The 15,877-nt window shown below is 43.7% G+C and overlaps 1 protein-coding gene across 2 annotated transcripts in view; it reads left to right on the top strand.

The window, feature by feature from the left end:
- The window catches only part of GSN (gelsolin), a 61,277-nt gene that overhangs the window by 17,208 nt on the left and 28,192 nt on the right, over positions 1 to 15,877 (top strand). The window contains exon 1 of one of the 2 annotated variants that reach the window (XM_054997447.1): positions 11,368 to 11,563. The exons of the other annotated variant lie outside the window; for it this stretch is intronic. Coding sequence (XP_054853422.1) covers positions 11,504 to 11,563 — 60 coding nt within the window. The 5' untranslated portion in view covers positions 11,368 to 11,503. Of the gene's footprint in view, positions 1 to 11,367; positions 11,564 to 15,877 lie in introns of those variants that run through there. 2 annotated transcript variants of the gene reach the window in all.

Raw genomic sequence — 15,877 nt, 5'->3', positions numbered from 1 at the left:
GAGTTGCCTGAAATTGAATCCCTGGAAGACGGAGGTTCTGTGTCTGGGGACCTGGATCCCAACCCTCGATGGGGTACAACTGAAACCTTCGTTGATGGTGAGGAGCCTGGGTGTGACCTTGGATGCCACACTTTCAGTGGAGGCCCAGGTCACGACCGTTGCCAGGTCTGCCTTTTTTCATCTTTGGCAAGCCAGGCAACTGGCACCCTATCTCTTGCCCTGGGACCTGGCTACAGTAATCCATGTGACAGTCACCTCCAGGCTAGACTACTGCAACTCACTCTATGCTGGGCTGCCCTTGGGCCTGACCCGGAAGTTACAGCTGGTCCAGAATGCAGCCGCACATGTCCTTACTGGAATGCCAATTGGAGCACACGTTCATCCTGTACTATGCCAGCTGCACTGGCTCCCAGTGGAGTTCTGGATCCGGTTCAAGGTGTTAACCTTGGTGTTTAAAGCCCTTCATGGACTGGGACCTGCATACCTGTGGGACTGCCTCTCCCATTATGTCCCCTGCAGGGCATTGCGCTCTGCAGACAAGCAACTCCTGGTGGTCCCCAGCCTGAAGGACATCTGTCTGGCCTTGACCAGGGCCAGGGCTTTTTCTGCCCTGGTCCCAACCTGGTGGAACTCTCTCCCGCTGGAGATCTGGGCCCTACGGGACCTGTTACAGTTCCGCAGGGCCTGTAAAATGGAGATGTTCCACCAGGCCTTTGGCTGAGGACCAGTGGGTGTCCCCCCTCTTCCACCTAAGACCACCAGTTTTTCTGGGACTGCCCTTGGCCATGTGCTGTGCCCATATGTATGCCTTTATACAGACTCCCGACTGTTTGTTTAAGTATCCTATGGATACGGCATCTGGACTATTTTAATGACTGTTTTAAGATTATTACTGATTTTATAGTTTTATGATTAATTTATAGTATTTTATTAATGTTGTGAGCTGCCCTGAGCCCATTTGTGGGGAGGGCGGGGTATAAATAAATGAATGGATGGATGGATGAATGAATGAAATAGAAGAAGGGATAAACATGTATGCTGTCCTGAGTTCCTTGCAGGACAGTGAGATAAAAGTATGATAGGCTGACACTGTGTGGATTAGGGTTCTTATGGGATATGAGGAATTTTTTCCCTGTGAGGGTGCAGAGACAAAAAATACAAATGGATGATTTTGGATTTGAGCTGATAAATACTAATTTGTGCTCTGCAACCTAGCCAGCATCCATTTACTTGCTCTACTGAAAGGTGAATTTAGCTGAGATTGTATAAATCAGACATCTGCCAATTTATGCAAAGACACATCAGAGGAGGAAAGGGGATTCTCTGATCTCTTCTTAATTTGCCTGTTCTTATTGTTCTGTGAGCGCACTTCCTCCAAGCCCTGAGTAGTTCTAAGGGTGAGATCTGGGTCGGCTCCCTTTGTAGAAGAGAGAGTGTGGTGTCTTTGCACAGATGTCGTTATCATTTGCGATAATTCCTTTATTTGCAAATATACAAGTAGACTATAGGTGGAGGCAGGACCGCTTCAACATCCCAAAGTTTTTCCCCTTCAGCCAACTCATAGCTTGTTCTCTTGGTCTGTTCCAAATGCAAAACTTTGGTTTAACATACACACTCACAGCCACCCCTCTCTTCTTAGTGGGGCAGAGTAGTTCTCTCCAAGCCAGTCAGGGTCCTTGAGCAGATCTGTCTCCTAACGATTAGATTCTATTGAGGAAGCACTCCAAATAATTTACAGACAATAGCAATTGCTTTGCCTTACAGTGCAATCCTATGGAGAGTTACTCCAGTCTAAGACTGGAGTAACTCACCATAGGATTGCACTGTTAGATTCCAGACCCTTTAAGCCAAATCTCTGGTGGGTAGAAGACAAAAAAAATCTGAACATCCTATGTGAGATTCCTAGGGTAGCAATTAGATAATTAGGGGGGGGGGCTTTTGATAAAATAAAAAGGTGCCTTGATCAGACAGAAGTTTTTAAAAAGATTGATTTTAATGAAAATACTAAAGATTGCAAATACATGTCAAATTCTTGCCTTGTACAATGGTTAGTTTTATTTCTGCTTGTAAAAAGTAAAACCTTGCTCAAAGGGAAATCAATAGTGTTTGTGTGTCCCCTGCTGGCTGAATGCAGAAATGAACCATTGGCTGCCCTTAAGAAATGAAATAAATGCCGATGCTTTGCCCATCTGAAAACCTTAAAGGATTTTGGAGTGCCTTTGATGGACGTATCAAAGGCTCTCCAAAATCCTTGGAGCTGCATGCCATTCTTCCAACTTAAACCCCCTTTGTATTCAAGCAGGTGGCACCCCCTTGTGCAGGAGCTACCTGTCTAGAGCTACCTGTCTAGAGCATACTGGATATAAGTGATCACTTTAAATACTTTTTTTTGAAAGATTACAAAGTATCTGGCTCCTATTCTGTAGCTCCAGTTGCTGACTGTTAAAAAAATTAGAGAAAATAACTTAAGACTTGCAAATCCAGATGCATCTTTGGAGAAGCCAAAATTAATTTAGGGCATGATGCTGCCAAAAATAAGCAATTTTAAGTCCAGTGGGTTTCCAAAGAAAAAAGAGATCAGCTCTGTTCCCGTAGTGGCATCCTGCAGTGTTGAAATTTGGATTGTAACTTCTTTGGGACATGCACTCCTTCCTTTTACTTGTTGACTCTCTAAAGCACACTATATACTGATCTCACTATATAAAATAATATTTTTATGCATTATATGGCCAACAAAATGTAGTGACCAGAGTGCTGCGCCAGGACTGGAGAGACCGGCCATCGAACCCTCATTCAACCGTGCAGCTCTTCAGGTGATCTTGAGCCCGTTTCAGCCTAACCTACTACTCTGGGTAGGAGGAGAAGGAGGATTGAACCATGTAGGATGCCTGCAGAGCTCCTTGGGGAAAGGATGGCATCATAAAGTGATAGCAAGTGCTTGCAAGCGTTCTTGTTCTCTGGGTGATGATTGCTTTTTTGGAGGAACGTTGCTTTACTCGTCTCCAAATCTACATTGTATCCACAACATTATGGCAGGGCCCGATAACATTAGCCATCCCATCAGGGGCTCCTTCGGCTCCTCCTCCAGGGTAAAATATGCCATCACTTCCCAAGAATCACTTGCTAAATCTACATCTACATCTACATCACTTGCCAAATCTACGTTGTATCCACAACATTATGGCAGGGCCTGATAACATTAGCCGTCCCATCTGGGGCTCCTTCAGCTCCTCCTCCCGGGTAAAATATGCCATCGCTTCCCAAGAAGTGCCGTTCTTGCTCTCTGCAGAGGACAACCTGGTCAGTCTTTCTGCACAGATCTGACATAAAAAACAGCAACATTCAGAAAACCAACTGGAGAACATTTCTATTGGTCAGGAGACTACTGCAGAAAGGCAGAGGTCTGTAATAAAAGAACTGCAAAGACAGATGCTAGTGTGAAATTGCTGAATTAGAATGTATGAGGAAGTATGTCATTATGCAATTAGGCCTCAACTGCAGTAACGGTTTCCTGTTGGACTACAGACGTTACGTTCGCTTCACAAATCAAGGATGATTGTATTAATACTTATCTCTGATGGTCACCATGTTCAACTTTTCTGCTTTTTAAAAGAAACATCATCATCCATATCTTTCACATTTCATTGCTCTTTGACCCTTCTCTTCTGTGCGGAGGGATGTCCTTCATGCATGAAATGTTATTATGCCATAATAAATGTGTTAGTCTTTCAGGTGCCACAAAGCTCTCTGCTGTTTTGCTATAATAGACTTACAGTGCGGTCCTATGCATGGTTACTCCTGTCTAACTCCATTGATTCATATGGGCAGAGAGCAGGGTAAACTCTGTGTAGGGTTGCTCTGAATTTCAGCCGCCTTTTTTTTTGGAATCTCTGACCGTTTATTTGGCCGACTAGATAATTACAGTCCCTGCGACCATTCCAATGCAATGATTCCAATCTCCTGTGGCACATCTTTAAGCCAACCATCTCTTAAAACGCCTCTGTTACTGCTATGGAAAACACGCTGAAGTTTATCAGCACCACCGATCTGCTGATGTTACAGTGGAGACTATAAATCCAAGCAGCTTCCCTGGTTTTAAATAAGGTTACGAAATTGAAGCCACTGGTGTGGTCTCAATAGTGCGCAGCAGTACCCTTGTATTTTCCAAGTTTACAGCATACACTACCAATTACAGCCAGTCCCACCCACCATATAGGATTGCCAACTCCCAATTCCTGGAGATTTGGGGATGGAGCTTATGGAGGAAGGAATTTAAGGAGGGATTTCACCTAGAATCTATGATATGCCTTAGATTCCACCCTCCAAAGCTACCATTTCCTTCAGGGGAACTGATCTCTATAGATTGGAAATCTGTTGTAATTCCAGGAGATCTCCAAGCCCTACTGGAAGGCTGGCAATCTTATCAGCATATTGTAGGTTTTATTTTCCCTTCCTGTTGCTAATGCTAAAAAGCGGGCTGGCTCTGCCCAGCCCGTAAGGTGGATTTCCTGAATCAAGTATGTGTTCCTCTGATATTTCTGATTCCAATCTCTGACTTGAACCTCAAAGCTGCCTTTCGTTGTTAGCCATCAGTAGGCACAGAAACAAGCACCTCCTCCGTTAGGAACTACACAGCCTGTATTTTAGTTCTGAGCCATAACGTAGCTGAAAGCTTCTTGGAGTGCTGCCTCCTTAAGCAGTCACCTTATGTCCATGACTGGATCACTCATATGTCCAGGGACTGTTTATTGGCTTGTCAGATGGCTCCTGGGGAGTTTGGGCTGCTGGGAACATATGAATGCTAGAAGAGAATATTTGGGGGAACAGTCAAAGGAAGAGCAGATTTATGGAGAAACTTTGGTTTGAATGGGCACTGGAATGAAAAAACTCATTCGCTTACTCAGCTTCTGCAATATCAACTCTGCCCTGCTGCCAAGTTGTAAATAGTATTCTGCCAGCTGGCCGGATAGAGGATGGGGAGAAAGTTGATTTCTCTGGGAGAGAAACTAGCAGAACTCATGGCCCCTTAAACAATCCCTTCGCTTGCAGAATTTATACCCTTGGCTGTGCATATATACCATATTTACTCAAAAGGAAGATTACCTTGAATGTAAAATGCCCCCGCTTGCAAATGTTATACCAAAAAGATTTTTGTTGTTGGACAAAGCTGAAACTTGCATGCACTTTTAAGATGACAACCCTCTTTTTTATAATAGATATTTAATAATATAATATTTTAATAATATTTTAAATAATATTTTAATAATAATAACATACTTTGTAAACCACTCTGAGTGGGCATTGAGTTGTCCTGGAGGGTAGTATATAAATTGAATGTTGTTGTTGTTGTTGTTATGGCATATCTGGGGGGAAATCTAGTCTTGCATTTGAGTAAATACAGGAAGTTTGAGTAACTATAGCATACTATATCTTCTTATCCTTGTGGACTAGAGTCTTGATATTTTTGTTAAAGCTGAAATTCTCAAGATGTTGAATTTTTAGCCCAGTAATGGCCCAGGCTAGCCCGATCTCATCAGATCTCAGAAGCTAAGTAAGTCAGCCCTAATTAGTATTTGGATGGGAGACCACCAAGAAAGTCCAGGATTGCTACACAGAGGCAGGCAATGGCAAACCACCTCTTGTTTGTCTTTTGCCTTGAAAACCCTGCAGGTTTGCCATAAGTTAACTGTGACTTGATACCACTTTCCACCAGCATCATATGGTGTGCTTGTGCAGAATATGTATCTCATGTTGTAGAATGAAAAAAGGACTGCAAGGTGGGGGGTGTAGTGAGGTAACAGATAAGATAACTTGGGTGAAGGTATCAGAAGCAAGAGTGAGATATTTAACAAACCCAATTAACTTCTACTAAATTGCGCAGCAGGAAAAACTAACAGATGCAAATCAGTGACGCGTTGTATGTGTATCTGTGAGACTGCAAGTCTGCTGTATGTGGATTTTGTGATGATGTGCTGGACCAGACATCTTAGCAAAAAGACTCCTAAGTTCTGGCTAGCCTGACTGCAAAGGCAATTGTAGCTTGTGGAAAGGAGTGTGACTCGTGATTTAAAAATCAGCCCTGTGGTTTTAGGAACTTAGCTAGATGATATGGGAGAGACCCATGACTGGATCTCCTGATGTTGTTGATGTCATTTAAATGCAGTTGTGGGAGTCACTTTGGATCAGGGCCGTGGCATCTTAGCTCTTCATCTCTGTACTGTTTCCAGGAGAGAAATCAGACACCCAACAACCCAGATGCTAGCAGCCCCAGTAAAAGAAAAAGAACAAGTTGCTAATTAATTATTTGCTTTTTTTGTTTTTAATTTCATTTTTAATGGTGTTCCAGGTTAAAAGCCAAAGAACAGTCCAGAGAATGGGCCTCACTTATAGAAACTGATACCCAAATTATTAAAGGGTATAATAATTTGTTTTTTTTTAAAGTGAGTCACAATAATATTTAATTTGTTTTTTGAAATGAGTTTCAGTGTTCCATTCTCCACTTGGCCAACTACGGGAAATGGCACGGGTTCTTTGGAAGGTAGTGAAGATCGGGCCGAGCTAGAGCAGACCTCTATTCAAGAGCTATCCATTCAAGAACTAGAACCTTGCTGCAGGGAGCTGTCCAAGGTTAGCATGAGCTAGGTTGGAGACCTAATTGCCCCGCCCCTTCCTGTAACTGGATCCTGCAAAGATCTACAGCCCAGGTTTCAGAGGACCCCAGGAATTGTACGGCAGGATTGTCAAGGGTTCCATGAAAAATTGTGGAATGAATAATTTTTTTTTGAAATACCATGAAAAATTCCAAATATTCCTTGAAATATCGTGGTTATTAAGGTTATGTAAATTGCGAGAAAGAGGGCACACACAGCTCTTTACAAATACATTTTTTTGACAATAATTTAGCAGTAATTGTATTGCACTCCCCGCAATTGCTTTTTTTCTGGCCTGTGAAAGTTTTCCTTGGTAGGTATTCCTTGAGATAAAGGTTATTTTAGCAGTTCCTCCATGGAAAAAAGGTTGGGAAACATTTATCTAGAGAGTGGAGTGCTCTCCTCTTGCATACAACTGGGAGTGCAGGATACCTCAAGCTGCCAGGTGCAAGTTTCAGTTCTAGCTCTCTGCTGTGGTGCAGGGGTTCTGGGGGGTGCAGGAGATGCATGAGTGTGTTTGGATCATAATGTTAATGCTTTAAAAATACTTGACCTCTGTTTGACCAGCTAAATGCTGAACCCTAGAGGGAAACAGGTTTGCAAACAGCTATCTTTCTCAGTCATCTATGGCAAGGAAATATCACCGCTAGGCAAACAGGCATGGCGGCTTTCTAGACTGCTGGCATTCTTTTTTTCTTCACACCCACCCAGATATATCCAAAAGAGATCCAATTTTGGTGGATCTGTTGCCAAGGCTTGGGTAGCCACTGAGGGAGCTCAAGAATACAGGACCCCTCCACCTGCCCCCCCCATGTGCACATACAACACCAATCATGTTAATGCCTAGGGTTGCCAAGTCCCCCTACCCCCTGGGTGGGAGGCTGGAGACCCAGCACCTACATTTTGACGTCCCTCCCACGTGTGTCCAGGAAGTGACTTCATTGTGCAGGCCATGTGCTGCCCTGGGAGCTCTCCTCACTGGCCCGATTTGGGCCGAATCCGGCCTGAATTCAGCTGCTGTGGAGTGCCACCAAGGAGCATGCCCTGGGAGGTGCCTTCCCCTCCCACCAGCCAGGTAAGCAGGGGAGAGGGTGGGAGATCCCCCGCCCCCAGCAGGGGACTGGCAACCCTAATAATGTCATCCTAGTCCAACATAATTTTAAATGTGAATTGCAGTTGCGTTTGCATGCTGTGAATTACGTCATGGATCCCCAGTGTGGTGCCCTGGTGCCCACTGATGTGTTTCCTGCTGTCCTCTCGCTTCTTCTGTAAAGTATCTCTTCTCCAAAGCAAAGGTCAGTTCTTGGCTTTCCTCCACTTCGTTGGAACCGGAGGTGCTTCAGAAGAGCTCAGGAAACATCCCCTTTGAGCTTCAGGAATTTGCTACGCAGGAAGAGCTGCTTCAGTCAAAGGAGGATGCTTGACTTAGGACCGTCAACATTTTGTGACTGGCTCCAGGTTCAGCGGCAGCTATTTTGTGATAGAGTCTCCTCAATGTTCTCAAAATTCCCATAGTGTAGACAGGCTCAACCAAGTTGGAGACCCACGAATTACATTTTTATTAAATGAATATCAACGATTATTGTATTTATCATTTTATATTATATATTATTTATAATATCAAGTCTTATTTTATGACATTTTTATCCTGCCTTTCTTCTCAAGAGCTCGAGGTAGCTACTTAGTTCTCCCCTCCCCCCATTTTTCATTACAAGAATCTCATTACAAGAGATACCTCATGAGGTAGCTGAAAAAGTGAGCTGTGGCTCATGAAAGTTCATCCCCTACCACAAATTTTGTTAGCCTTAGAGATGCTGCTGGACTCTTGCTCTTTTCCACTGCTACAGACAGACTAACACGGCTACCCATCTTGATCTATCCTCATGAGGTAGGTTAGCCTGAGAGAATGACCCATCCAGTAAGTTTCACGGATGCATGGAGATGTGATCATGGGCCTTTCCTGCTCCTATGATACTCCACTGGTGGTAGTAATGGCTTGGAAGTTTGTGCCTTATTTAACATGTCCAGTTTAGAATTGCTTATAACAACAACAACAACATTCAATTTATATACCGCCCTTCAGGACAACTTAATGCCCACTCAGAGCGGTTTACAAAGCATGTCATTATTATCCCCACAACAAAACACCCTGTGAGGTGGGTGGGGCTGAGAGAGCTCCAGAGAGCCGTGACTAGCCCAAGGTCACCCAGCTGGCTTCAAGTGGAGGAGTGGGGAACCAAACCCGGCTCTCCAGATTAGAGTCCCGCGCTCTTAACCACTACTCAGTTCCTGTGCTCAGCATTGCTTCAGCCATGTATCTGATCAAATCTCTGCAAATTTCCACTTGTATATCCTATTGCATTATTTATTGAACACCCCTGCTGTTGATTGTACTGACTTACACTGAGTCATCCACTTTGAGTCTCAGTGAGAAAGGAGGACTATAAACAAACAAATAAACAAAGTGAGCATGTAGGCTGAACCATTATGCAGGGTCACCCAGATAACTAGGTTACGTAAAAGATGCCAGTGTCTTATGAACTCAGAATGTTCTGTTAAAAACTGTGGCAAAGATGATTGGAACAAACAACAAGACATTGGTTTATTACTAAATCTGGATGTTGGATTGCCCATCTCAGCTATTAGGATATGGCTGTTTAGAACTAAACATCCTTGAAATGATGGATTGCCTATGGAAGACCTGCAGGAAACTGGCTCTAGGATCCAGGCAGCTTCTACTATCTAATAGTGCAGCAACATACATATTTTGAGAAGTCTTTTGTAAGCCTGAGAAAGCTGAAGAAGGATGTGGGTCCCTTTCCAGGGAGATCCAGTCACTATGTTTGCAACTAACAGGAAAGGAGGAGGGAAGTGTTTCATGTCTGCCAGTAATTTCCTCACTGCACTGCTCTTTTTGTCAATAGATATTCCTTTGTCTTCTACCTCAGTGATTAGAATGTTTGTGAACGTTCAATTGCATCAAAATAGGTCATCCAACAGCAAATTGGAGGAGTTAGCTTGTAAGCAACAGGCAACAACCAGTTTTTACTCTGATATATATTCCCATAAATATATAGATGCACATATTAAATACACATGCAGTTTTGCATACATTAAGATGCTTCTATAAATACATACATCTCCTTCTGATGTAGAAATTGGAGAAGACTGGAACAAAGTAGACCAGCATATTCCCTACCAAAAATGGAAAAACTTGCTGTTTCCTCTGCTGTTGCATATGGCTGTCATGCCACAATTTTATTCCTTGGATAGCATATACTGTGGGAAGATGCCTCTGTTGGTTTGCAAGCCAGAACTCTCCCATGAGTTCTTTGTGCCCTTGGGATATTGGAAGGGGTGGGATAGGAGGAATATGAGCAAGATCAAGGCATGAACTGAACACAGAAAGAAAATCTGAGAATGTCCAAGGCTGTTTTGTTAACTTATTATGAAAGGTCTTGAAAGGGTTGATGGCCAGTTCTTGGCCAAAAGGGGAGTGATTTGAAGTAAGCGCATTCCAACGCTTTTGACAGCTCAGAAGGGAGCGATTGAGCAAGATAAACACAGTGTTCTAGAAACAGCATCCCCTTGAGGATGGAAGAAAGGGCACAGTTACTGGAACCTGCAGAGCTTCTCCTTAAGAAGAAAGTCCTTGTCGTCAGAGAGCAGCCAAACATTCAGCACCACACGTGTGTGTGTGTGTGTGTGTGTGTGGATGCAGACATGAAGATCCGCACCACTAGGTCAGCTCTATTTGCTTCATTGCTTTGTGGCAACTGGGGCACACTTTAATCAGCCAGAGAGTACTTTGTTGGCCAAGGAAAACAATTTTCCAGGGCCAGATTTATCAGTTAAGTTCTTAACTGTTTCCCCAGTTTTTTGAAATGACACAGAAGCCAAAAGTAAAGAGTGATGCATGTGCTACCAGCTTGGTAGGGAATGGTTAGGGGCAGCTTTTAAAAACCCCACTCTTCTTGCATCGGCAGGAACAGGTAAGCCTGTCCCTTTGCTCAGATGTGCATTCAGCTTCCTCCAGGTTCTTGCAAAATGCGCTGCGTATCTTTTGAATTAATGCTTGTTCTTGGGACATAAAATCACATTTAGCAGCAGACCTGGGTCTGGAAACCTAGATCTGTGCCATGCTGCAAAGCAACTGGCAAGGAAGTGATTTGCAGTAGAGAAATGGCATGTATATGGGATGTGTGTACTTAACCCTTAAATGTCTGCTGCTTCCCCCGTTCAAGCAGGTTCTGGACTCATACTTGCTATTCTAGGGGAAGGAAAGCTCGGTGGGTGGGTGGGGGGAGACATTGAAAGCGGAATTACCAAATGGGGAAGGATCCCACTTCCTCTTCAGTCTGCTGCTTCTCTTTTGCAGATCACCTGCTTGCCTCACCACTTTCTGCCTGCTTGGCACAGACCCCGGATCCCAAACTTGGGGTTAGGCCTAAAGCTGTATTTTGATCTTGCACAATTTACTGGCCGCTCAATGGGCAGCAATGTCTGTTTGCTATGACAGCTGCCTCAGTATAACAACACATTAGTTTACACCCTGCTGGTCCTTTGGGCCACATGAACAACCTCTGGGTTGCCTGGAATACAGCCTGTACACAGGCGTCTCCCGCTGTTGCATTTCAGCAGGGGTTGGGTGTGCCTGGGATAAAATCCCTGCCAAGAATTGCACATCGTTATGGGACAGGAGATAAAAGGCAGGCGCAGGGTCTTACCAGTCCCTCTTTCCTCTGACAGCTCCTGTCAGAGGCAGACTTGAGAAGAAAGCTGGGCAAGTTTTAGTGCAGAGAAAACTCTGTGGGTTTCTTATAACAAAAAGTGTGCAATTAAGCTGAGTGAACATGATGCCTGTCCAGGGATTCACCTCCCTCGTGGTGGCTATTGCAGTGCTGTCTGCTGTGGTAAGTGACTCTCTTTCATCTGTTTTTGACAGCTGGTGGTGGCTAAGAGAGTAAGGTGTGAGCCAGGTCTGCAGTTCAAATCTCCCCTCTGCAATATTCTTAGGTGGCTTTTGGCAAGCCTCTTAGCCTCAGCGCCACTGTCTGTAATACAAGAATATTAAGACTGTTCTGCCTTATAGGTCTGTTGTAAGCAGGATTATTTCCCTAGCGTACCTGGAGTGCTTGAAATACTCAGAAAGCTCTACGTCACTGCTAAGGCGGTTGTATTATTTTGTGCAAGGGCAGCTCTTTTACCTCCAAAGCAGGTTTGATAGTCTTTCTTTTTGAGAAGCCCTGCAAGGCTTCAATGAAAGTCGAGGGGTAAGCATGTATGCAACATGGACAGGTACTGTGATATGAGGGAAGGATAGATGGCCCAGGTTTGGGGAAGACCCGGGTTCAGCTTCCTTCTCTGCTGCAAAGCTCACTGGGCGACCTTGGGCCAGTTCTCTTTAAGCTTAACCTACCTCACTGGGTTGTTGTGAAGATAAAATGGAGGAGGGGAGAAAGCCATGTACCTTATCCTAATCTCCTTTGAATAATTGTGGTATAAAATGCAATCAACAAATAAAGTGAAAGTCAGGATCTCATTTGTGCTGGTATGCTGGGAAAGATCCTTTCCTGAAATCCTGGAGAATCGCCCTTTTCACATGAAAAAGAGACTGGGCTCCCCCCACCCCAAGATGTGCTGTCAAGCAAAAGAGGGAGGCGTTTTAAATTCACATACGAGTTATGGTTATGTACCGCTATTTTTTTTAAAGCCTTTATAGCTTCTCTAGGGAGTTTGCCTTATATTCAGGGTTGTTTCCCTTTTGGGCGAACCAAAAGAAGGCAGCTTAATATGTCCAGTAAATTTTGTAGCTAAGAGGAGGTCCAGACTTGGGTATCCTGTGCCCAAACCATGTCTCTGTCTGCCTATTTATTTATTTTCAGTTTTTATTCCGCTCTCCCCATGCAGGCAGGCCCAGGGCGAATTACATCAAATAAAAACATTTATAATAATTTACATCTTAAATTAATGGTCTCCACTCAGCAATATCTGAAGCCTTCCTCCAGGCTAAAGAAACTTCCTCCAACTTAAATGGCTATTCCGCCAGAGGAAGGGTCTCCTTGAAGAGGAAGGCTTCAAACTTTGCTGAGCAGAGGTGGTAGGGTACAGATTAGAAGATTTAATACCAAGCTAGAAAATCTTTCTTTCTTTCTTTCTCTCTGTCTCTCTCTGTCTCTCTCTGTCTCTCTCTGTCTCTCTCTCTCTCTTCTGCCCTGCCCTGCCCTGCCCTGCCGTGGCCAATGTTGAGAGTATAGAGCCATAGTAGTATTTATTGTATAGGTCCAAAGACCATTACAATTAGGGCATAAAAGAAACTTAAGCAAAGTACAATAAAATAGAGTGTTAAAAGCACATTAAAGCATATTAAAGCACAAAAGCGCCTTGTCTGAGTACAGATGGGATATTTCAGCCTTCAGACACCCCCACCGGCATCCTAACTCAGCCGCTGTTATCAACTGATAACTGTTATCATGAGCCACGGAAAAGCTCTGATCTTTCCTGTGCGATGGCTGGTTTTTGTGCCTTCTTCTGGCAGGTGTGTTTGCAAAATGTCATTTCCATTCACTGTGAGGTTCCATGTTTGCGTTACGAAGGTGGAGTTAAAGCTGGAAGAATCGCTTTTTGATCTTAAAAGGAAACAAAGCTGTGGCACGATCAGCGAAACGAAAAAGCTCATTCACTACATTGAGAATCTTTGGGTTGTATTGGGCAAGATGCTGGGAGAGCTGTGACTGGATCTTCCCAGTGTTTTTTTAAAAAATAAACGGCATTCGTGCAAGACCTCATTTTGAATCAGAGCTGTGCAGGAGAGGGGGAGAAGGAGACTTCTCATCTTTTTTGTTTGTTCTAATTACGGTGAGGTTGGGATGGGTTTTGATAGATGAAACTATGCAGGGGTGGTAGGATTAAAGTGCTGGCTTCCTGTAATTTACTGTTTAAAAACTCTGTGAAGATTCTGGCACAGGATTGTGCAGTGTCTCAGCTCGTTGGACCCTGTGGGTCCTAGTAAGGGCATTGTTTGATGCTTTACTATTAAGCTCTGAGGGAAGTAAAAAGTCACCTTGAAGGCTTCATTGACAGATAGCAAGGTAAAAATATTTAAAATAAATGAGTGATCCCATATTCCGACATCATCACCGTAAACATATCTTCCATCTCATCACTTCACCCAGGGCTTTTTTTCAGCAGGAACGCGGGGGAACGGAGTTCCGGAACCTCTTGAAAATGGTCACATGGCTGGTGGCCCCGCCCCCTGATCTCCAGACAGAGGGGAGTTGATACTGCCCTCCACGCCGTTGATTGCCCGTGCTGAGCGGCGCGGAGGGCAATCTAAACTCCCCTCTGTCTGGAGATCAGGGGGGCGGGGCCACCAGCCATGTGACCATTTTCTCCAAGGGCAACCCACTGAGTTCCACCACCTCTTTTCCCAGAAAAAAAGCCCTGACTTCACCTATGGTTGCCAAACTCCAGGCGGGGCCTAGAGACTGGAATTACAACTGATTCTTAGATTACAGAGAGCTGCTTTGGATAGTGCACTCTATGGCACTAAACTCTACCGAGGTTTCTCCCCTCCCCCAAACCTGCCCTTCCCGGGCTCCACCCCCCCCAAATCTCCAGGAATTTCCAAACCCACACTTGGGAACCCTGACTTTACCATATTGGCTCACAAACTGAGAGAGGCATTTTGAAGAAGCTCTCACCTATATGTTCTGATCTCTCTTCATAGAATCGTAGGATCACTGGGTTGGAAGATACCTCTAGGGTCATCTAGTCCAACCCCCTGCAAAATGCAGGAAATTCCCAAATACCTCCCAAATACCTTCAGATCATATAAGAAGCTCTCATCAGTATAAGTCAGCAAAGTGGTAGTGGTTAAACTTGGAGTGGGCTGGCACAGGTTCAAGTCTTCCCCCTCGCCATGAGGTGATCTTTGGACTCTCTCTCAGCCTTTCTACAGGGTTATTGTGAGGATAAAATGGGGGTGCCTCAAGTCTCTTGGAAATAAAATTAAGGTTCTGTGGCAGAGTAAAGATTTGAAGCTGGTTCTCCCATATCTTAGACCAACACTCTTAACACCATGCTGTTCTCCATTTATTATTTATATTAATTTATGTTGTTGGGTGTGATTCCCATTGCATCATTTTCTTTTATACTTGCATATAAACAAAATAGAGGCTTTCAAACCAGTTACAAAAGATTTAGAAGTATTTGGATCTCATGTCCATTATCTCATTTATGATTTAGCCACTTCTATATGTATACAGGTTGTGATTTAGGTGATTTAGGTGTTGATAGCAGATAACATGGAGGAGGTAGAAAATAAGCTTATTTAAGGAGTTGGAAGTGGTTAGCTGAAGCTGACAACAGGGACTATAGTTTGCAATATAAATAATTGGTGGAATTAAACTGGGCGTTGATAGCATCCGATCATAGCTAGACTTGCTAGGTAACCCTGTCAGCATGGAAATTTCAGTCAGTGTCGGCAACGTTTAGCAGTTTACCAACAGAGCTGCTGTCAGTTCTTCCTATGGAGAATACTGGATTGCATGTGATTTTTACATAAGCATATAGTAAAAACTGCGTATGTAAAAACACAGTTGTGAGTCATGCTGATTTATTACACAATATAGGCTTGGTGCAGTTTGAGCATTAACAATGAATACTGACGGATATTTGAGGTTATTGTTTCTCCAGAGGCATTTCACAATGTACCTGGAACCAAATCAAATATGAACGCTAAAACTGTTGTGTCCAGTCTGAGCTGGAGAACTGGGTGTGGGGGGGATAGTTTTAGGATCTGAGGTTTTAAGAAATTGGAATGATTCTGCTATGAATCAGATTCTGCCCCGTGTGCTCGCTTCTGCACTTTTCTAATACCTGCTCAACCTGTACATTTGTACATAAAGACACAGGATGGCTCTGTTCATATATAAATAAAGTATGTTTGTTTGATATGAGAATGAGCTTTAGAAATCCTTGAGGTTCTTGCTCATACCTCCCTCCCGTTAGGTGCAGCTCGAATATTAAAAGGTTTCCATACTTTTCACACATTGTAGTTAAAGCATTTGGGGCTTTTTAGTTTAGAAATGAAGCAACTTTTTTTTAAAAAAATTGCTTCTTCACCACTGCCATAGAATGTAGGGATGGCCTCAAACTTATAAAAAGAGAATTGGACAAAATCGCAGAGGATAGATCCATCAGTGTCTATTGCCCAGCATGGCTAA

Source organism: Eublepharis macularius, chromosome 14 (genome assembly GCF_028583425.1).
Source record: "Eublepharis macularius isolate TG4126 chromosome 14, MPM_Emac_v1.0, whole genome shotgun sequence".
In the NCBI taxonomy this organism is placed as follows: domain Eukaryota; kingdom Metazoa; phylum Chordata; class Lepidosauria; order Squamata; family Eublepharidae; genus Eublepharis; species Eublepharis macularius.
This window is presented reverse-complemented; position numbering and strand designations above follow the sequence as displayed.